At 42.0% G+C, this 23,366-nt stretch overlaps 2 protein-coding genes and 1 long non-coding RNA gene across 32 annotated transcripts in view; 2 read left to right on the top strand and 1 right to left on the bottom strand.

The window, feature by feature from the left end:
- Positions 1 to 16,142, top strand: part of AFDN (afadin, adherens junction formation factor) — a 132,280-nt gene extending 116,138 nt beyond the window's left edge. For 12 of the 29 annotated variants that reach the window (XM_077347302.1, XM_077347284.1, XM_077347274.1 and 9 more), the window contains 4 exons: positions 2,846 to 2,980; positions 6,386 to 6,899; positions 10,453 to 10,537; positions 14,068 to 16,142. In XM_077347302.1, coding sequence (XP_077203417.1) covers positions 2,846 to 2,980; positions 6,386 to 6,899; positions 10,453 to 10,537; positions 14,068 to 14,212 — 879 coding nt within the window. In that variant the 3' untranslated portion in view covers positions 14,213 to 16,142. The remainder of the gene's footprint in view (positions 1 to 2,845; positions 2,981 to 6,385; positions 6,900 to 10,452; positions 10,538 to 14,067) is intronic. The other 17 variants (XM_077347398.1, XM_077347406.1, XM_077347416.1 and 14 more) reach the window with 5 other exon arrangements.
- LOC143842411 (uncharacterized) lies at positions 7,679 to 22,496 on the bottom strand. Its single transcript, XR_013233092.1, has 2 exons — positions 22,285 to 22,496; positions 7,679 to 7,802 (listed from the first exon to the last, which is right to left on the bottom strand). It is a non-coding gene; the product is annotated as an uncharacterized LOC143842411 (long non-coding RNA).
- Positions 22,497 to 23,366, top strand: part of KIF25 (kinesin family member 25) — a 66,952-nt gene continuing 66,082 nt past the window's right edge. For both annotated transcript variants that reach the window (XM_077347536.1, XM_077347519.1), the window contains exon 1: positions 22,497 to 22,820. In XM_077347536.1, coding sequence (XP_077203651.1) covers positions 22,512 to 22,820 — 309 coding nt within the window. In that variant the 5' untranslated portion in view covers positions 22,497 to 22,511. The remainder of the gene's footprint in view (positions 22,821 to 23,366) is intronic.

Raw genomic sequence — 23,366 nt, 5'->3', positions numbered from 1 at the left:
ATACTGCTACATTTCACTAACATACTAACTAGTGGAGCACTAATAATTCCACCCCAGCCGAGTTCCATAATTTTAAATCCATTGAAATTCATGGGGTTAGGATGGTTGTAAGGGTACTTAGGATGGTACTGTAGGTATCCAAAGTAAATAACATCAAAAAATATGAAAAGCTCAGCATCCTAATATATTTACAATAATGTGAGCTACTTATAAGTATATGGCAACCAACTACATCTGTTGGGAACAGATTCATCTTTTTTTGATCATTTTCCCATATCCATTAACTTTATAACAACATTCTTGATTCATGCCCTATATAATGTCTTGGTGTGTTCTGATTGGCATGCAGCAATTTGATGTTTCTCCACTTAGCTTTTCTTTAAAATAAAAGCCAAAGTTGAATGTGAAAATCAGCTCTCAGACTAGAGATTTTAAACTCCTTGAAAGTTAGACACAAATCATATTTAGACAATATGAAATCACATCAGTTCCAAGGGAAGAGATTTAGGCTCCTGCTTATGAGTACCCAGCTTGCTGGGGGGTAAATGGTAATGACTGGGGAAGGCACTGGCAAACCACCCCGTATTGAATCTGCCATGAAAACGCTAGAGGGTGTCACCCCAAGGGTCAGACATGACCTGGTGCTTGCACAGGGAGATACCTATTAGCTAAAAGTAAGATGCTAAACTTTGGCTGGATTATGACAGCTAAGAATACCTCATATAATTCCATATGAGTTACTCCTAACAGTCATAAGACAGTCATAATTATACTTAAAAACCTGCTATGTGAAAGACTATTTACATTAATGCCACCTTGGTACAATCCTTTGAATATATACCACCTTGTGGGACACAGTCCAATAGTTCTCCTTTATTCTTTCATAACACTTTTGAACAGATTTGTGAAGTGGAAAATATCCACACCAGAGGTCCCCAACATGGCACCTGTAGACAACATTGTGCCCATTTTGACAAGACATTTCAGAGAGAAGGGGGCAGGTGGGCTTTTTGTTTTTACTCATAGGCTTCTGATTGGCCACTGGAGATCTGACTGACTATGCAGATTTTTTAAAATGTGTTTAGTAACAGTAGTCATCATAGCACAAGGATCTTCACTATGGAACTGAAGGTAAGCTGTGTGCATGTGAAAATTTTAAACATATGTTCATTTTAAAAGGCAACATGTCAAATAAAACTACTGCCTGAAATGCTACAGAGTTACTATAAGCATTGAGAACAGTGTCATTTTGTGCCTTCTGTAGAACTGTTTTTGTGGTTCCACCCACAATTCAACATCAGAATTTAAGCCTGCAGGCTTAAAAAGGTTGGGGACCTCTGATACACACTTTCTCTGAGGATGCTCCTTCTGAAATCTTTAATTTCTGTACAGTGTTCTGGTCTGCTGTATAGAACTGGATCCCTCTTAATCCTGAAGCAACACTTAATGGTTATCAATACAATTGTCAGCCTCCAAGTAGTTTGTACAAAAGATGAAAAATGACTGTTTAATGATAACACAACTAAGTCAAAATTTGCACAATGTAGAAAGTTTATTCAATGCTTAAAAACATAAACATAACCCAGTAGTTCTACAAATATGTTATGTAGGCCATCCATGGTAGGCTTGTGCACTTTGGCGGCCATTCAAGCCAGAGGTGGCCAGCACCGCAGCATGAGGGGGAGGGGCAGTGCCGGTGGTGGCAGGCAACCTGGTGCCCACACAGGTGCAGAGCTCTGTGCCTGCATGCATGTGCCAAGTGGCGTGCTGCCGCCACCCTGCACTGCGGCACTGGCCACCTCGGGCTTGAATCGCCACTGAAGTGCACAAGTTTAATCCATAGTCTGGGCCCCACATATCTGAGGGACTGCCTATCACCCTACGCCCCTTGCAGGGCCTTGCACTCAGTAGGTGCGAATCTGCTGGTGATCCCCGGCCCATGAGAAGTATGCCTGGCCTTGGCCAGGGCCAGGACCTTTTCATTCCTGGCTTCGAGCTGGCGGAATGAGCTCCTGGAATTGCTAAAGGCTCTGACGGTGCTTGCACAGATCGCAGTGTTTGCAAGATAGAGCTCTTGCACCAGTCATTTGATTGAGGCCGGGTGACAACTATGATGAGACATTAGGCCTCCCCCCCCCACTTCTTAATCCCCTGAGGTGCTGGACAGGGGAGATTATGGAACAGATGGGGCAGAGGTGAGGTTCAGTGCTTGCAATTGAAGGTAGAATGAATTTTAAATTGGGAATTTTTTACATTTTTTTACTGTGGGGTTTTATTGTAATTAGTCATGAGCCATCATGCTAGGAGCAGTGGTTAAGAAATCAAATAATCAAATAATAGAACTGTTACTCTGCAAATGCAGGCCTTACTGGTTACTTGTTTGGATTTGAATTTCCAGTGGCCTTCCTACAGTTATATAACATTTTTGAGGAATTGCTATGGATACACATTTTCTACATTGAAAAATTGCAAATACAACCAGGAAGGTAGCCCACCAGGCATTTTTCCAGCTTCACTTTCAGTAGGAGCATATGCATCCCCTAGACAGGAAGTTGTGCTTCCAGTACAGATGTCTTAAACACGTCTGAGAATGTAAGGAACTAAAGCATGCATATTCTCAGGAAGATGTTTGGTTTTTTTATGCATTTTTAAATTAAGAAAATAGTTTGCTGTGTTTTCCAAATGAAAACCTCACTATATTGTCACTGTGCCTACTGAAGAACATCATATTTACAACATATTTTATTGACTCACATTGGAGGAGGGCCTTTCATTTGTGACTTTTTATCCTGGCTCAGATATTTTTGCTTTTGTGGGGGGAAAATTGAGGACAAATTTTTGTTAGCTACAGGATGAAGAGCGCAGACGGCAACAGCAGCTGGAAGAGATGCGAAAACGGGAAGCAGAAGACAGAGCCCGGCAAGAAGAAGAGCGCAGGCGCCAAGAGGAGGAGCGGTCAAAACGAGAGGCAGAACAAAAGGTTATGGTCTCTCAATTTGCTTGACCACTATCAATTTGTTTTTCAGAATGTTCACATTGTTCCAATATTGAACTAGTTTTTTTTTTTTTGGAAATATAATTTTATTTATTTCATGGAAAGGGTAGGGGGGTGAAAAGTTTGGTGTGCAGTGTACAGTGCGGGATGGAGGGAGAGGGAAATAGGTCAATTTTCAAATACAGTCTCATCTTAACATTATCTACTAGTTGGCTGATTACAGTGATCCTGTGTTTTTATGGATAATTATGTCTCTTGATAATCCAGAAAGCATTTCCAATGGTTTCGAAATCTTTCTAGAGGTTCTTTGCATACCATGCTAGTCAGTCTTGCCATTGATACAAAGTGTCCCATCTTGTCCAACCATTCTTCAACTTCTGGAACTGATGTTTGTTTCCACTTTGCTGCTACTAGTAACCTAGCTGCAGCGGTTGCATAGAAAAAGAACTCGTTTTAGTTTCTTTGGTAAGTTAGTTGGGAGGAAACACAACATATGTTTAGCATACATAGGAAACACACACTTCATAATTTCCTGCATGAGCATGGTATTTTACACCAAAACTTTTGGATCTTTTCACATGTCCACCACATATGGTAGAAGGAACCTATTGCCTTTTTATATCTCCAGCACCAGTTATCCCCATTATGTGAGATCTTACCTAGAACTTTGGGGGTAACATACCACCTGAAAAACATTTTGAACCACCCTTCTCGCAAGGATTGACATTTTGTCAGTTTAATGTTTTTTCTTCCAAGTTCCTCCCATTCCTCTAACATAATTGGTTGCCTAAAATTTTGCATCCACTTAATCATGCAATGTTTATAAATTTGGCCTAGCACGTGAGGTTTATTTGTTTTTACTAGCATTTCGAATTCAGTGCAGTTATTAGGTTGGCTTCTTGATCCTCCCACTTCTAATTTAAATCTTGAAATTAGCTGTCTGTGTGTGAGCCAGTCAAGTTCTTTATGCTCTAGTTGCATCTCAGAATAGTCTTTTATTGACCCTTGAAGTGATAATAGGTCCAGATATCTTAATGGTCCCAGTCTTTGTTGTTTATTCTGTTCGGTATATGCCTCTACCGGTGAGTTCAGAAGAGAGGTTTGAGGGCTTATTCTCTCTTTGTACCTCTTCCAAACTTTCATTAGAGCTACTCTTATGTGTTTCCTTCCTGAGTTTCAAATGTTCAGCTGGCCATAACAGATTATGCAAACCCTGCTTAAGATTAAGCTTCTCCAGCACCACGAAATTTTTAGAGGGTTGATGATCCATTCTGCAATCCATGTCAATGCCGCTGCATGTTGATACAGTTTTAAATTGGGTACTCCTAAACCTCATCTTGATTTATCATCCCGTAGTACCCTGAAAGCAATTCTTGCTTCTTATAATTCCAGATAATTCCATTGGTTTATTTCTTTCTGCCAGTTTTGAAGTGTTTTATGCTTGATGTCCATGGGTAAGGATTGGAATAAAAAATTGATTTTAGGTAACAGTCATTTTTATTGCCGCTATTCTTGCTGACCAGGACAAGTTTTGTTTTGACCATATCAGCTCCTCCTTTATATGTCCCCAAACAAGTTTTCTTAGTGGTGAGCAGTTAGCATCAAGATTTATCTAGTAGATTTTTATCCTATCCCTCAATCAAGGAATTTCTACAACAGCTTGCAAATCAAGCAGATCAGTAAAATTTAGCATACCATAAGTATATCTAAATCTCAGCAAGACCAAGAAATTTGAGCAATGAATAAACAACACAGATGCTTCTGCAAACCTGAGAAAAGCCCCAGCTTTGAAGAGCAATCTGAAATCTATCCCCTCCCCCCCCAAAAAAAGCAACACTGGGGGGGAATTAATCCCTGCCCCAAAATAATAAAAGTAGTTCCTATAGCTTTAAGAAACAATTGCCCTCTGTGGCCATTGCTAGGTAACCACAACCCTATTGCCAGTTTATGCCTTGTTTTTGTCCATAAAAGACGGAGAGGTGGCAGGGCTTTGTCCAGGCTGGTTCTGGCCTTTGAGGAAGGACTCACCAGTGTCAGGATCACAGTCACTTGGCAACTTATTAACATGGGAATTCCATGGGTCACGCAGGTTCAGGTGCTCAGTGTTATTCAACAGCAGCCACCATGTGAAATCTAGTATGGTTGTGTTAAGAGCGTCAAATGAGGATCTGAGAGATGCAGATTCAAACGTGGGAAACGTAGGAACGTGAGGTACCTCCTGCAAGTCCATGAGGATTCCTCACTAAACTGCTGGGCTCAGTGCCTGGCTTTATACTGTCTTCCCAGGTAGAGGCTGCTGGGGGAGGAAAGGAAGAAAAGATGAAGACAGGAGTAGATAAAATTAGCTTGGCTGGTAGATGGAAAGGGAAGGGAAAGAGAAAGTAGTGGCGGACAGGTCCCTGCAAGCCCTTGTGGGGTCCCCACTCAAGAATGCTTCATGCACACACCTTCTGCCCTGGACAGTCCCGCCGCAGCTTCTGCAAGCCTTGGAGGCAGCTGCTCAGGTCAGGGAGAGCCAGGAACCAATGCTTGCCCTCACCCTGAGCAGCCCCACCGTGGCCTTTCCAGGCCTCAACTGCACCTACCTAGGTCAGGGGGAGAAGGAGCCAAGGAAACACCAACATCCCCCCCCCCCCCCGGTTCCAGCAGCCCTGCCTCAGCAGGCTGTGATGGTGCCTGCCAGGATTAGGGTGGGTAGGAGCTAGAGCTTTTATTTTTTCCACAACTGTTTTTTTACTAGATATGTTATAATGTTCATATAGTGATGATTATTAATGTTCTACTTCTTTTTTGCTTTCCTTAACTGCTTGGTATTAAATAATCCCCTTTAACAAAAAATGGTAAAGAGACATAGGGAGATGACACACAACTACAAAAGAGAGAAATGGGATTGAGTGTGTACTCGTTCTCTTAGTGTACTGCCTGTTAAGAGGGTATAAACAAACCTCAGTATATATAAAAAGTTCTCAATGTTAGCTGAGTGTTCAATTATCTTGTAACAGTTTTTTTTTTGTCTACCAATTCATGTACCAGATCAATTGGGGCAATAAACCCTACTAAATGTTAAATCCAAGTTTTCTAATGATGAAAAGAATGGAACAATTGAGAACCACACAGTCTATTAGTCTATTTTGATCAAAGGCAAAGTGGAACTCCTTAATGGTTATGCTCAGTTTTATTTTCATCCTTTTAAACTACATATAAAATTTCATAATACATTTTTCTCAGTGCAAGTTTATGCACCATCTAAATGTAGAAATAAGCCAATATTTACATAACCTCTTTATAATAGGAAGTGAATTGTATCATTGAATCTTTCATAGCAAAACATTGCCCTAATTGATTGTGGGAATTGTATTTTATTGACTAAATATCCTTTTGGCTCTTCAGAGGCGACAAGAGGAAGAATATTACAATCGCCTGGAGGCTGAAAGACGCCGTCAGCATGATGAAGCGGAACGGAGATTGCTGGAACCCGATGAGCCTGGTCTGTACAGACCTCCGCTTCCACGGGAATATGAATTCCCACCCCTGCCCCCTTCATCTAATGCTCCTCCTCCCCCACCTCAGCGAAACACCTCTTACCTCAAAACACAGGTCCTCTCCCCTGATACGATTTATACTGCCAAGTTTGTTGCATACAATGATGATGAGGAGGAGGATTCCTGTATAGCAGCAGGTCAGGATAAGTACTCCAGTACAAGAAAGTCTTATGGTGACCTTCTTCCTGCCACCCCTAAGCCACAGCAGCCCTCACGCCAGCCACGCCCAGCCTCAGATGGCATCTTCCTTTCCAACTCATTCCAGCCATCCTCAGTCAATGCCAACAGTACTGCTTCCAAACTGAGCCATCCCCCTCCCATACCAAACAAACCGAGTTTCATCAATCCCGGCAACTCAAAAGGTAGACACAACATTTTAAATAAGAATCTTTTTGTATGAAACTCTCTACGCGTTTCACACTATGATTTCCTGGACAAATTACTTTATGATCATTTCCTACTCGATAACTATCCTCAGCATGGTGACATAACTTTAAGTGGTATGCTTTGGTAAATGGTGTGTTCTTTCAATCAACTTCACTCCTTATCAAACTTTCCACAATTTGTTCTTTCATATAATGAAAGCAAAATGATTTTTTAGCTGAAATGATTTTCTAGCTAAAAGTACTGTTGGTTTTGGCTTTTACCCTATATCTTTTTCATTTTCTTAATTCATTGGCTCCATGGTACTTTAACATTTCTGAGCTTCTCATGAAAACAGGATGTGTGTGTTTGGTTCGTTAATTAGGAGAAGTTTCCATTTGCTTATTGTTTCGCATGCAAATAGTGTGCAAATGGCTTTAAAATTATACTAGCTGATGATGACAAGTGTTGTATTCTAAATGCTAGATGTATGTTTGAGGGAAGAAGTGCTAATCATTGACATGAATGACATGACAACAGCCCACGTTGATCCTTATGGTACAAATTGTCTCCTGTTAAAGGCCTGTTTTTCCCCCCTCTACATAGTCTTCTTTCTCTTTGAGTTATTCTTCCTACCTTTTTCCTTTGGAAAAAATAGCTCCATTATCTGTACTGCTATTGTCTGCAAAGCACAAGAATTCTAACAGTACTGCAAGTTTCGTGGCTAGTTTTGAACTGTTAATGAGTTGGCAGACGTAAACAAGTTTAATAGAATAACTTTTCACAATAACCCCAATTTAATGGAAGTACTTGGGCTTGAATATTGCTTCATTTTCTCTCTCTCCTGTCTCTGCATGCTGAGCTGAAGGATGAGTCCAAATGTTCTTCCAGCTTCACATTATCTGTGTGGAAAAGGAGGATGACTTGAACCATAAGATCCCATGGTTGTTTCATCATAAAAGCATTCCATTCCTGACTGATAAAATTCTTTAGACTCAATCTGCATTCAAATAGCAGAAAAATCTTCCAGTTTACTTATAGTGAGGAGCAGAAAGAGAAGTGATGGCTGCATAACACAACTGTTCCTCTTAAACTGTAATTTATGCACTACTTTTAGCACTTTGGTGTTATGTATTCTTTGGTGTACAGATACAAAATCTGCTATTAAACTCCCAGTTACTGTGAGATTACCTGTTAAAAGGAAGAATAATTTTCTTCTGCTGCTTCAACTGATAACAGTCCTTCCCCATTGAACCTAAAGTACAGCTAGGGGCACCAGCCCTGCATTGGAAAATACCTGGAGGGAGCTCAGCAGGATATAATGCCATCGAGTCTACCCTCCAAAGCAGCCATTATTTCCAGGGGAACTTATCTTGATCTCCCCTGGCGATCAGTTGTAATAATGGGAGATCTCCAGCCATCAATTGGAGATTGGCAACCCTAAGAACAATATGACAATAAATCACTTATTCCAAAGCTTCTATCATAATGTGTTTGGGAGAAGCTAACTCTTCCAGTGGTTATTGTCTTCTTGTGTTACCCAGTGATCTATTCTCTAGTTTCTCATTCCCCAGCATTTGTTTTGTTTTTTAATTCCAGTTTTATATTCCATTTTTTCCCAGAGTCACAGGATCCATGTGAAGTAACATCCATGCAGGTCACAGGACTGCAATGAGAAAGGAGACAAAATTGTCCTTCCTGCCTCATTTATCAGTAGAGCTATGCCAACAGAAAAGGGAGAATGGAGCAATTTCTCCCCCTTCCCTCTTTGGTGTGGTTGTGGTTCCATGCAGGTCCCATGACTCCAGGAACAAACTTCCCCAGGGTCAGAAATGGTTGCTTATCAGGATGGGAAAGAGGCAAATGTCTGGGTCCTTGCAATGTCTCATTTTAAGATGCAAATAAATGTAGACACATTTTGGTAATAATTGAGATGCTAGTTCTTCATCAAAGATACAATGCATGAACTATTTTACTAATTCTGTTATTTATATGTCATACATATTTAAAAAGTCTATAGAACAGGTCGTATATTTAACCTGAGTGTACAATCTGTGAAGACTGCCTACGTAAAGTACAAAGCTCTTTGCACAAAATGCAGAATTCGCTGTGCAGCTTGTCACCTCTCCATCTTGCTAACACTGTCCTTTCTATCCTTTTACGAGTGCTAACACATGGCAAATTGTGCTTCTGCAAAACTGAATTTTCTCAGCTCCTTCCACTGGATTGCTTGAGGCCACTTTAAATATATTGGCTTTCTCCAATTTGAAGTAAAATTGGGTGAGCTGCAGATTGTATTAAGGCAGGTTTTTTCAACAAAAACAATGGTTAAATTTTAAATCTGGCCATGACCAATATAAATTCATTATTTTGAAATTAGTTAGCTAACCTGAAATGTACTCCTGTGCATGCTTTTCCAAAAGTAAATCTTACTCAGTGGGGCTTTCTCCGAAGTACAAAGCACTACAAACTTAGTTTACTTCTGGTGAATCCACACAGTGTTAAATATTGCTTTACATTGCTAAACACTACAACCAAACTTCATTTTGCTATTCAAGTTCAGTAATTGAATACACTAATGGAAGGAGCATACATTTGCTTTTGTGTAGATCAAGGCTCACAAGACATAACACATGCAGTAGTAAGCAACTAAAATAAGTGGAAATGGATGAGGAATTGTGGCAACTTGTACAAAGATTTTTTTCTCCAGCAAAAATAATAATACTTTTAATATCTGTGTATAGGATCAGTATTTCAAGTAGAAGGCAGTGTGTTTAGTCTTGTGGTCTTTGGAAAGGATCTGTCGATTTTGTAGGAATTTTATTTTTGTGAGAGTTAAGTATAAAGGTGCAATGCTGTGCAATCTGTTGAAAATGTGAACTTACACAAAAGTGGGAAGAACTAATATCCTGTTCAAAATATAAAATTATAAAAAGCCAAATAATTTTCAGGCTAGCAAACTAATGTAGAAAGCTATCACAGGAATGTACCCTAACTTTCCTTCAATAAATACTCTTGCCATATGCCTCATAATTAGATCAGCTAAGTAATAGTCAACCATGAAAAAAGCAATTCTAATTGTAAATATATTCTTCATCTTTCATGAAAGTAGAAGGCTCATAAGTTTAATCCAGCACTCAGGCTGCCTGGATATACTTAACTTCAATAGGACTTAGCAGCTGAAGTGCGTGCAGGATTGTAGGCATCATCTTTGCATACTCACTGTTGTAATCATCAGTTGTGTTATTACTCTACATATATATTTTCCTTTTCCTGCTTACATATTTTCCTTTATTCATTCCATCTTGTCATGTCCACATTTTAAAATACAAGAGCATGGCAATAATTGCATTTCCTTTTGGAATTAACAGGCCAGTAGCCTTAGAGACAGGACTTTTTTTTAACTGGAAAGATGTCTACTTGATTATCTTCAAAGAATAAAAATCATAGGTTGAGACTTTATTCCAACAGAGCACTGCACCTTTAACAGAAGGGTTCACTTTTTTCATTACTCCAAACCTTCAACTGTAATTTTACTTTCTTTTGCATAAGGATCAAACTCTTACACTGGATCTACTGGAGCAATTGCAGGATCACAAGAATCTACTCTGGACTCAAAAGATAAAAAATCAAAAAGGTAAAATAAACAGCACTGTTTTGTACTGGATATGCAGTCCTAAATTTCTTATTTTAAAATTAGTTATGTTATTTATAGTTTGCCTTTTTCACTTAGACATAGGATGAGACATTTAATAAACAATAGGACTACGGTTGTGAACATCTGAAACAGGGCATAAATATTAAACATGACGATATTAATACAAGAAATACTGTTGTATGAGTAGACCTATGATGCAATGAGAGCCAGAATAAAACATAAAGTAACAGATAATACATAGTAGAATAGTATAGTCCATAGTCCCATTCCCTCTGTTTAAGTGTCTTCCTAAATTATTCTGTTATAATGCAGCCCTATTACTTTATAAAAAAATGCCCTCCTGAACAGTTTGCAGAAAGCCTTCCAGACCTGCTCAGGCAGGCCATTCTATAGGATAGGGGCCACTGCAGAGAATCCATGTTGCCAAGTAGTGGTGGTTCTTGGTCTTTTACAAGGTAGGATTTGTAGCAAGACCTGTTCAGATGAGAGAAGTCCTTGGCCATAGAAGGGAGAGGCAGCCCTGTAGATATGACAGTCCAAGGCCATGAGATACTTTGAGTATGATAGCCAGTACTTTGATCAGAGCCCATTTTTTGACCATTAGTTAATGGAATGACTGCAGAATCAGTGGGCTATACGTGCACCGTCTCTTTCCTGATGATAATCAAGTTACAGCATTGTGAATGAACTGGAGTTTGAATAGATTTTGAGGGCCAGATCTGTGGCCAGATCAACTTGAGTCAATGTAGGGGGCCATCTTCTGAGTTGAAAGAAAGCAGTTTTTGTGTTTAATTGGCTTCTCCAGAAATTAATTAGTATATTTACAGTCCACTGTCCAGCAAATTCCAACAACCAGATGACTTCTCCAGAAGAAATACTGGGTCTAGTATAAACCATAGGCCAGGCTTTCTCAACATTTTAACTGTTGAAAAACCCCTGAAACATTCTTCAGGCTTCAAGAAATCCCAGAAGTGGACTAAGCCTTTGAGATTCTATCAGATTTCCTTTTCAAGAAAACAAAGATCATAGCATCCGGCCCTCTCAATTCCTGGCAAATAGATGGGGAAGAAATGGAGATAGTGACAGATTTTATTTTCCTGGGCTCCAAGATCACTGCAGATTGGGACTGCAGCAAAGAAATTAAAAGACGCTTGCTACTGGGGAGGAAAGCTATGGCAAATCTAGACAGCATCCTAAAAAGAGACATCACCCTGCCAACAAAAGTGCGTTTAGTCAAGGTCTTCCCAGTTGCAATGTATGGCTGCGAAAGTTGGACCATAAGGAAGGCCGAGCGTCAAAGAATTGAGGCTTTTGATCTCTGGTGCTGGAGAACTCTTGTGAGTCCCTTGGACTGCAAGGCGAACAAACCGGTCAGTCCTAGAGGAGATCAGCCCAGACTGCTCCTTAGAAGGCCAGATCCTGAAGTTGAAACTCAAATACTTTGGCCACCTCATGAGAAGGAAGGACTTCCTGGAGAAGAGCCTAATGCTGGGAGCGATTGAGGGCAAAAGAAGAAGGGGACGACAGAGAATGAGGTGGCTGGATGGAGTAACTAAAGCAGTAGGTGCAAACTTAAATGGACTCCGGGGAATGGTAGAGGACAGGAAGGCATGGAGGACCATTGTCCATGGGGTCGCGGTGGGTCGGACACGACTTCGCACCTAACAACAACAACATTCTTGTTTAGATTTGATCTATGATTCAACTATTGATTGGTAACACTAGTAATTTGTCAATAATTTAAGGAATTTAACTTCAGCAGCCTTAAGACTTCAGACCAGCCTTTCTCAACCTTTTTACTGTTGAGAACCTCCTGAAATATTCTTCAGGCTTCATGACGTCCCAAAAGTGGTGTAATTGTGCAGAATATGATTGGGAAACGCAGGGCCCCTTTCTTTCCCGCCCCCTTCGGGCCCATTATTGGCCATTTGGTTAGAGAAGGAAATCAACATGACCACATATATGTTTCATAAACACCATAAATGTTTCATATATTTAATTTAAAATATATATATACTAGTAATCAAGCCCGCTGTAATCTAAATACAGCGGGTGCTAGACCAGGGAGTCTCCGGCAGTCGCGCGGAGCGCGGCTGCCAGGGGCTCCCTTGCCAGCGGCCTGATGCGTCGGAGGCGCTTCGCGCCTCCCAATGCGTCAGGCCGCCATCAAGGGAGCAACTGCGAGCCGCGCTCTGCGCGGCTCACAGTTGCTTCCTTGTCAGCAGGGTGGGAATCGGCCGGGCCAATCAGCAGGCGCTTTGCGCCTGCCGATTGGCCCGGCCGATGGTCTGTCCGGAGGAAGGAGCCAATCAGGCCCCTTCCTCATCATGGACAAAGCCCTCCCACCAAGGGCTTAACTAATTATTTAGTCCGCGGCACCACGGGCGTGTTAAGGATAATGTAATGAACTCTCATCTCTTCGGGAAACCCTTCCAGGGCTAGCAGTTGGTCCATGGTGGCCCTTTCAATCCCCTTCCCCAGAAGTGCTAAGTGCAAAATAGGTCAATAACTGGCCAGATCCCAGGGATCCAGTTTGTTTTTCAGTAGAGGGTGATCCACTGCCTCCTTCAGACCATCCAGGAAAGTTCCCTTTTGCCACACGGCCACTACAATGATATTTCATACAATTTATGAAGAAATTATATAACACTTTCCTCCATATTGCAAAAACTGCCCATGTATTCCTACTTGCTTCTTTTGGTCATTTATCCAAATTTTAATCCACTGTTAAATTTACTTAGGAGTCTTTGATGAGGTACTTTGTCAAAAACCATTTGAGTCCAAGTATATAATACCTACAGAGCCTCTTGTGGCGCAGAGTGGTAAGCGGCAGAAATGCTGTCTGAAGCTGTCTGCCCATGAGGTTGGGAGTTCGATCCCAGCAGCCGGCTCAAGGTTGACTTAGCCTTCCATCCTTCCGAGGTTGGTAAAATGAGTACCCAGCTTGCTGGGGGGTAAATGGTAATGACTGGGGAAGGCACCGGCAAACCACCCCGTATTGAGTCTGCCATGAAAACGCTAGAGGGCGACACCCCAGGGTTCAGACATGAATCGGTGATTGCACAGGGGAGACCTTTACCTTTATATAATACCTACTGGGTCACTATATGTTCACTTACAGAAAGCACTACAACAGGTTGATGAAGCAGGACTTTCCTTTGCGGAAGCTGTGCTGATTTGTTCCTACTGCAGCCTTTATTTGCTTAATAGTTCTTTGACTACAGGTTTACTAATTTGCATGGGGCAGATATCAGGCTAATTTTCTGGTTCACCTCTAGATCTCTTTCTTAAAAAATTGATGTAGCATTTGCTACTCTCTAATATTCTCAATGAAATAGTCCATACTGGAAAATACTTGCCACTAATAGTGCAATTCAGTTTACTCAGAAATAAACCCATTGTTTTCTATCTTCCAAGTAAATGTATTAAGGATTGTAGATCAAAGCATTTTTTATTGAAGGCATAATTTATGTCTATAATAATGAATAACCGTTTTCTATCCTTTGCAGTCAAGATGCAGATTTACCTGGTGCACCAGAAAATTTGACTTTCCGGGAGCGACAGAGGCTATTTTCCCAAGGCCAGGATGTCTCCAACAAAGTAAAGGCTTCTAGGAAATTAATGGAACTGGAAAATGAATTGAATACAAAATAGGGTTAAATGCACCTTATCAGAAGTATCTGAAATATCTTGGAGGAACTGGGAAAGGGGCTGTTCAAGAAAAGGAAAATGTCTCCTGATGAAATGAGATGGAATTCTCTAACTGGATTGTTTGAAATTTAGACCTGTTGCAAAAGCAAGAATACAAATTCTTTATCACGAACTTGTGGTTTATACAATTAATGCACTGTAAGATATATTTTACTTATAAGAATCAAGTATCATTATGTTCTTTCTCCTCACCCTTTCCTTTGTTTGGGGGAATTAAGTACTTCTGCAGTAGTTCTGGGTAACACTTGTTGAAGAATAGTTGTTTCCTGGTTTCTTACAGAAACACTTTGCTAGCTGCTGAGCAGAGAGAGTGGCTATAGCTTGAACTGCCTAAACTATAATCTGTGCCCAGACTTGCTCGTGTGACTAGTGTGATACGAATTCTAAGGGGGTTATACAGATTATAAGCATATAATCGAAAACTAGGATTGGAGTCAGTGGTATCCTTGGATATGATCTCTTGCAGTAAAATAACTTGAATACCTTGAATATAAAAGGACTGCATAGGAGTATTTAATCCTCAGACACAGAATGGTCCTTCTTTTGGATATGAAATACTTGATTTAGTTTACTGACAGTCCACTAATGTGACAAGAGTTGCACCTTTGGGTTTCTCCTTCGTTGAACTACTAACTGTTTCTTATGTTTGAGAGTTTGGAAATCGCTGAAGTCAAGATTGGGAAAATGTGTGGACCTGTGGTTGTGGTGTGCATGGATATGTGAATGGAGGCTACCAAGTTTTAGTACTATATAGAAATTTCAGAGATAAGCAATAGGGATTAAGCTGCTTTTAGTAGCATTCTGTAGCCAAGACAAAACCAAAGTTAAATATTCACTAAAAGAAGGACTAAAATGTCAATTACCAATAGTTAGGATACTAAGCACTACTTCAAAGGGGGGGGGAAAGTGGTATAAAAATGCAATGACTGCAATGAGAGACAATTAAGCAATGCCTGCCAATAAGAATTTTCACTGAGTTGGCCTGACAGTAGCAGCACATCATTCGTCATTCATGTTGAGAAAAATGATAGTCAAGCTGCCTCTCTGGTTTACTTTATACTGTAGAAAATATTGGCAGTTCAAGCTATTTTTCACACTATATTGCAGCATTATTTAATTTTAAATGATTGAAATCTTTTTCTCCCACTGTTCCTTCAGCTATGCATATATGGCTGATGATGTTGAGAATAAGGACCTCATCAGAGTTTGTTTCTCCTTGTATGATGTTTAAAATGAATATATTATATTGTGATTCTAAGCAAATTTTCTATTTGATAAAGCCCTTAATTGGGTTTTAGTTTAATTTTCTGTATAATATGTTCTCTTATAAATATATATTTAGGGACTTATGCACACTTCCAAATGCAGAGGGTAGACTTTCACTGCCTTAGAAATCACTTTTAATAAGAGTTGTATGATAAATAAATGCAAGTTAATGATAAATTGGAGTGTAAATATTTTTTTTACATATTTCAGGTTTCTTATTTGAAAGTGTACTTTACCGTTCACCTGTTAAATATGAAGTAGGAGATTAAATTGGTTGAAAGTGTTAATGAAGGATTTGTATACTTGCTTTGTCTGTTAATCAGGAAAAGCAAGCCTCCCCAAGATTTATCTTGAGAACACTAGATATGCTGTGGCTGGAATACTGTTGCTGCTAGAAGTGAAGCAAAGAAATAGCACCTAACCACGGAGTGGATTTGACTGCTATTGGCCATTCAGGTCAAGTGTGGATATGAGTAAAAATGCTTTTCATAACTGTGCATTATTATGAAAAAACATCAAAACTGCTGTAGTTTCCCATTTCTACTGTATTTCACTTGCAACCTATTTTTAATAAACTTTGTATTGTATTTAACTTTGCACTGTATAATCTGTATCAAGAGTATTTGTTCAGGTTACATGCGCATGCCACAGAAATGCCAATTTTTCTTATATATTTATGAATTAGACAAGTGGGGGGGCAATCCTATGAGGACTCATGGGGGAATGAAAAATTCCATCTTGCACTTTCGCCATTTTTGCTTTGCCTCCCACCCCATCACTGCTTTCTTCTCAACTGCCTGTCAAATGCAGGGGCTCCCCCTGTCTCTTGACCAGTCCCTAGTTTTTAGTTTTCATTATCTTTTTATCCATACAGAAACAGTCATTGCAATTAGAGATACAGTAACACAAACCTGAATGTTAAACTGGATGTAAACCAGTACTGTACTTAAATGCTCATTTACTAAACTAAGTAGGACTAAAACTACTTGTTGATGCTGAAGAATTTGCAAACACTGAATTACTAGTTAACAGGCATTGTTTGCCTAAAGGAAAAGGTATCCCCTATGCAAGCACAGGGTCAAGTTTGACCCTTGGGGTGACGCCCTCTAGAGTTTTCATGGCAGACTCAGTACGGGGTGGTTTGCCAGTGCCTTCCCCAGTTGTTACCGTTTACCCCCCAGCAAGCTGGATACTCATTTTACTGACCTCAGAAGGATGGAAGGCTGAGTCAACCTTGAGTCAGCTGCTGGGATTAAACTCCCAGCCTCATGGACAGAGCTTCAGACAGCATGTCTGCTGCCTTACCATTCTGCGCCACAAGAGGCTCTAACATATTTAATTCCATATTGATTATACCCTACCAATTTATTTTTTTTCTCCTGCATTGCACACTTGCTTTCTTCTGTAGCCCACTACAACATTCAGCTTTGGAAAGTTTTGGAGAGCCAGTTTGGTGTAGTGGTTAGGAGTGCGGACTTCTAATCTGGCATGCCAGGTTCGATTCTGCGCTCCCCCACATGCAACCAGCTGGGTGACCTTGGGCTTGCCATGGCATTGATAAAACTGTTCTGACCGAGCAGTGATATCAGAGCTCCCTCAGCCTCACCCACCCTACAGGGTGTCTGTTGCGGGGAGAGGAAAGGCGATTGTAAGCCGCTTTGAGCCTCCTTCAGGTAGGGAAAAGCGGCATATAAGAACCAACTTTTCTTCTTCTTTTTCTTCTTGTTCTAAATGGTTACCCAGATCCTCATTTCATGCTATGCAATAGCAGCCCAAAGTGTTTGGCACTGTCATTCTATACCCTATCACTGTGTCCCTACAAACTTATGCCCTTCTTATCTGTTCATTTTCCCTGCCTTCTTGAAATAGCATGGCAAGAAATGTACACCATAGAAGCTGGGAACATAAACCAGAAAGTGATATTTTGGGAACTGGAGTACAAAGCTGGCCACATAGCTTATTAAAAGGCCCCAGAGAGCAATGAGCCGGCACCAATGAGCAAGGAGATAGCTGCACATTTATCAGCATTTTAATAACTTCTTTCTTTACACTTACAAAGTAAAATGTAGCAGAAATGTTCTCCCAGATCTAAGTTAAAGTTCATTTAATAAACAATGTTTAACTTTTTCTCATCATTTGCTTGTCCGGGTCAATTCCTTTAAAGAAGATATCCAGAGATAATAAATTAAAAAGCAAAGCACTTCATACACAATTATTGCCTTCTCCAAACTTCTTGGGGTTTGAGGGTTTTTGTTGTTTTGCTATTTGCTTTTGGTAAAGAGTAAAAGAATAAACTATCTTGTTCCTCCTCTGGAGTTCTCATTCCTTGCCATGAGCAGCCAATTTTAATGGCAGGAGGAGTAACTTACCCCTCTTAATCACATATTTCGGGTAAGGCTTTGCGGGAGGAGTGTGTCTCATGGCTAAAGTACCACTCAGTGTTTAACATCCACTCAGGGCAGCTGTCCAATCCCTGAGTGCCTCTTCCTCCAACTGGCTTGGCTGTCTGTCCAGCAGCCAGTCAATTGCCTTCTGTTCCCTCACCCCCTCCTCCTTCCACTTCTTTCTGAGGCTCAGAGTCTGGAGATTCCTGCCATGTGAGAGCTGCCCCTGCCGGTGAGTTCCCAAACACCTGTCTGCAGCCTTTCCAGGTCCTGAGGGGAGAAAGAGGCCGTCCACAGTGTTCTTCCACCCCCCCCCCCGTCTAGTGCCAATTGTATTACTGAATGCAACAGGCTTGGCCCCTGGTCTCTACTTTTTCTGTTGAAATATGCAAGATCTTTAGCATGCACAATTCAAAAGGGTACGAAAAATATCCTACAAGGAGAAGCAAGGAAAATACATAATTCACATATTTAGATAGGAACACACTAGTGTTTTTCAAATAATATCCTGTGCCCTGATTGGTTCCATTGGAGACTTCTTGCTCCTTTGAGCACGTTTCCTCCTTGTCCCGAAAACGGGACGTACTAAAATTAAGGACAGTGACTGCCCATAGACAATACATGACTGCCTATAGGGAATAATGGGAAGCATGCTTGCCCATAGGAAATAATGAGATAAATACTTCTCCATAGGAAACAAGGCAAAGAATGCCTGCCCATAGGGAATAATGGAAAGCACAATTGCCCATAGGACACAAGGCAAAGCACACTTGCCCATAGGGGATAATGGGAAGCACACTTGCCCATTGCATCCAGCATCTAATGTAGATTTGGAGTATAATTGGAGTTAATTGTATCCTCCCTGTTTTCTGTAAACCAACCTGAACTCTCGGGGAGGGCGGTATATAAATATAATAAATAAATAAATCATCTCTTTATTTTCTGAATCCAGCATGAACACCTGTCATTTCTTGTTTTATATAGGGTCTTTTTTGTACGATTTTGAGCATCTCTTTACTTGTATGAGAAATTAATGCAATGTTTCAGTAGTCGCTGTAGTCTTTGATGTCCCCTTTTTGGGAATTTGAATGTATGTTGACTGCTTCCAGTCTGTGGGAGATTATTTTTTCCATGTTCATTATGAAAACTATCAGTTTCTGGAATGCTCTGCTGAATCCCATTGCTTATGACTCATTAGATGAGCTGGTTGATGACTGGCATAACTGGCAGTCCACAGCCATCGTTGAGATTGTATCCTAATGCCCTCTCTGCCCCCATCTCAAGCAAATGCCCTGGCATGCTGGGGAGTTATGCAAGAAGCAAGTGCTGAGATGGATAGAACAAGTTTGGAGGAAGACTCGTGATGAAGCTTCAAGAACATCTTAAAATATGCTTACGAAGACCTATGAGATGGCGGTGATGGTTGTGAAAAGAGAATTCTATGCAACCTCCATTGCATCTGCAAGCTCATGTCCAGCACAATTGTTTAGGGTGATTTGGTCTCTTACTACCCTCAAAGAGGGGCATGAATTATAGGCAATCAGCAGTTAGCTGCGAGGCATTTGTGAACCACTTTGCAGATAAAATTTTCTCTCTTTATCTCTCTTATTTATATACTGCCCTCCCTGAAGGCTCAGGGCAGTTAACATCAAAAAGGAATGATCCAGATACCTCAGTTTATAATAATACAATAATGACAAACAACATTATGGGACAATAGAACACTGGGGAGAACAATGTCAATGCACACTGATGGCCCAGTGGGATGGGTGAGTCTGCAGTGATGGTTGTAGGTGGTTCGGTTCGTCTCAACCAAAGCTCCCTTTTGCAGGCCCTGCGGAACTGTTCAAGTTCTGGCAGGGCCTTGATCTCTGGGAGCTCTTTCCACCAGGTGGGGGCCAGAACAAAAAAAGCTTTCACCCTGGTTGAGGTCCAGTGGGCTTCCTTGGGGGCAGGGATCACCAGGAAGTTGGAAGTGGTGGGATGTAAGGCTCTTTGGGGGGTGTAGGCAGAGAGGCGATCCTTCAGGTACATTGGGCCCAGACTGCATGTGGCCTACAATATGATAACCAAAACTTTAAGCCTGATCCAGAATTTGTCAGGGAGCCAGCACTCCTTTTGGAGAATGGGCTGGATGTAGGACCTTTGAGGTGTTGCTGTGAGGACCATGGTGGCTGCATTCTGGACTAGCTGGAGTTTCTAGATCAAGGATAAGGGCAGGCCAGTGTAGAGCAAGTTGCAGAAGTCCAGTCTAGACATGACCGTCACATGGATCACTGTGGCTAGGTGTTCTAGGACCAAGTAAGGTGCTAGAAGTTTATCTTGGCAAAGGTGCTAAAATTCCCTTCCTCACTACTATCATGATCTGAGCCTCCATTGAGAGGGAGGCATCAAGAGTCATCCCCAGGTTCCTGGTGGAATGGGCCACTAATAACTGCACTCCATCCAGATTAGGTAGGCGCATTTCCTCACCTGGACTTTTCCTGCCCATCCACAAGATCTCTGTCTTTGAAGGATTGAGCTTCAGACTAATCCGTTTGAGTCATTTCATCACTGTTTCCAGGAAGCTGGCTAATGTTTCTGGGGGAGAGTCAGGGAGGCCATCAGGAGGAAGAGCTGGGTGTCATCGGCATATTGATGGCAACACAGCCCAAACCTCCGCACCAGTTGAGCAGGATAAGGATATTGAATAAGATTGGAGAGAAAATCTTGATCCTTGCTCACAACTTTCTCCCCACAATAATTAATACAGTATGGGAACCCGAGGACCATTGATCATCTTTTTAGGTGTGTTTTGACAGCTTCTGGTGCCTCAAGCAAACTGACATGGATAGGTTGCTAGCAACAATGAGGCCAACCACTTGCCCCCTTGACCCCTGTCTCTCATTGCTTGTGGAAGCATGCAGTTGGAGAACCTCTCCAGGTGATACTAAACTTGTCTGTTATGTTGGGGACTTTCCCAGATGGTCTAAAAGAGACTGAAGAAACCATCTCTGGATCTGTGGGGCCCTGCCAATTATCACCCCAACTTGCAATATGTGTTTTTGGGAAAGGTGATTGGACCAGTAGCCATAGATCAGTTGCTAGCATACCTAGAGGAAGCTTTGGTCCTGGACCCATTCCAACCCAAAGTTTGGCCCAGTCACAGGATGGAAATGGGTTTGGTTGCTCTCATGGATGACCTACAACAACAGCTGGACAGAACAGGTTGGCGCTGCTTGTACTGCTTGATCTTACAGCAGTGTTTGATACTCTAGATCAGCCTTTCTCATCCTTTTTACCACTGAGAATCCCCTGAAACATTCGTTAGGCTATGTGATACGTTCATGCAGAATACAGTTGGGAAGCATAGCTGTGTACACACCCACGTAGGGACCCTCCCCTTGCCACCCCCTCCAGGCCCATCATTCACCATTTGGGGAGGGGGGAGTGGTTTGACATAATGATATATGGTCATATCACCTGATAAATGTTTAACAAATTAAAAAATATATATGAACATTAATTATTCCCATTCATTCTAGAAAGTCTTCCAGGGTCCTCAAAAAAACCCAGGGTTTCATGAACCCCTGGTTTAGAAAGCCTGCTGTAGATCATGAGCGTCTTGCTTGCTGCCTCATTGATGCTGGGATATGGGGGGCAGCCTTGAAATAGCTTTCAAAAGGGTTGAAGACAGGGAAGCTATTGAGGAGGAACAATCTTGCCACTTTAGTCTGTTGGATTCCACATGGTGTGATTCTCTCCTCAATGTTCTTTGACATCTCTATGTACCCTCTAGATTGGCTGGTGTGGGGATACAGGCTTGGGTGCAATCAATATGCAGATGACACCCAGCTCTGTCTGTTGATGAGTGGTCTGTACAACCCCTGTGTTGTTGACTGGCTATCTAGAGGCTTTGCCTTGTTTCCTATGGGCAGGCATGCTTTCCATTATTCCTTATGGGCAGGCTTGTTTTGCCTTGTTTTCTATGAGCAGGCATACTTTGCCTTGTTTCCTAGGGAGAGGTGTGCTTCCCATTATTCCCCGTGGGCAAGCATGCTTTCCATTTATTTATTATATATTTATATACCGCCCTCCCCGAGGGCTCATTCCCTATGTTGAGGTACGTATTGTCTATGGTCAGTTGCTGTCCCAAGTTTTAGTACATCCCCCAAAAGAGTGTGTGCATGCCGAATAACAGACAGCTGGGGCTCTGCCCTCTTTCGATACAAAGTGGCACCCTCGGAGGCCTGTCCTGCAGATCCCTTGAATGTAGGCTGTGCAGGGCTTTGTAAATGAATTTGGTGACTGAAAAGGGGGCCGAGGCACAGACTGCCGAATGGGTGTAATACAGCAGCAGTCCTGAGAAGCGGATGGCATCTTTACCTCCTCGGAAAATCAGGCTGGAGGTGCGCTCGAAGTGCCTTGTGTGGCTTCCGGACTCCTTCCTTCGCTATCCTACCACGATATGCTCCAGACCAAAGTGCAAGGGGACTGCGGCGCGAGGGGAGGGGCAGAGGCTCCGAACAAGGTCGCCTCTGGCTGCAAAGGGCGCGAGCGAAGCTCCCCGCCTGCCGGAGAAGAGGGAGGCGGCTGGACCCTCACCCAGGAGGATGTCGCTCTCGCCACCGCCTCCTCCAGACCCTGTTTCCAAATCCAGCCAATCACGGTTCTCTCCTGGTGTCCACGAGCGGATGATAACCACGGCAACTGCGGAGAAGCTTATCTCTTGCCCGGGATTGGCTGGTTCAAACGCCTCTTCGGGGCATTGCATTCAGGAGCGTGAGCGGGCGGCCGGGCGGCCGGGGAAGCTGCTGGGCTGGCCTGACGGGCTTCCGAGGAGCAGGATGCGGCCCCGCCGTGGATTCAGCCCTGGTTTTGCGTGCGAGGAGCGGATTCGACAGCTGGAGCAGAAGCTGCGAGTGAGTCCCGTCCAGTTGAAGCATCGCTGTGGGCATTTGGGATCCTGCAGGGGAATATCTATGTAGTGCTGATACATGTCTGGACGGAGTTTATGTGGAGGGTTAACGGGGCGAAAGGCGTCGTGATCTGTCCCTTGGCGGGGAGAGGCGTCGAGATAAGCAGCTATAATATTCTGAGGGTGTCGCTTTTATAAAATGCCCAACAAAATCTCCTAAAATGAGCTCTCAAACTGAAGGGTCTTCCGAGGGTTCTTGGGCTGAAGTTGCAGCGTGTGTCAAGCCCGCAGTGCAATTCCATGTCGCTTCAATGGACAAGTTGGAAGCGATAAAGTGTAATGAAATGCCTTATTTAGATAAGAAGTTGTTTTTTTTTTACTAATATGACCGCCTAATTCTTGGAAGCCATAAGAGGAATGAAGAGGGAGGAAAGGAAAAAATAAACTTTTGTAATTTAAAATAGCTGTGGTTTTTAAATATATATATTTTTATTAAAAGTATTCTGACAAAATTCATCTGAAGCACTGCAGACCTTTTTGGGGGCCCATG

The sequence above is a fragment of the Paroedura picta genome, chromosome 1 (genome assembly GCF_049243985.1).
Source record: "Paroedura picta isolate Pp20150507F chromosome 1, Ppicta_v3.0, whole genome shotgun sequence".
Lineage (NCBI taxonomy): Eukaryota > Metazoa > Chordata > Lepidosauria > Squamata > Gekkonidae > Paroedura > Paroedura picta.
This window is presented reverse-complemented; position numbering and strand designations above follow the sequence as displayed.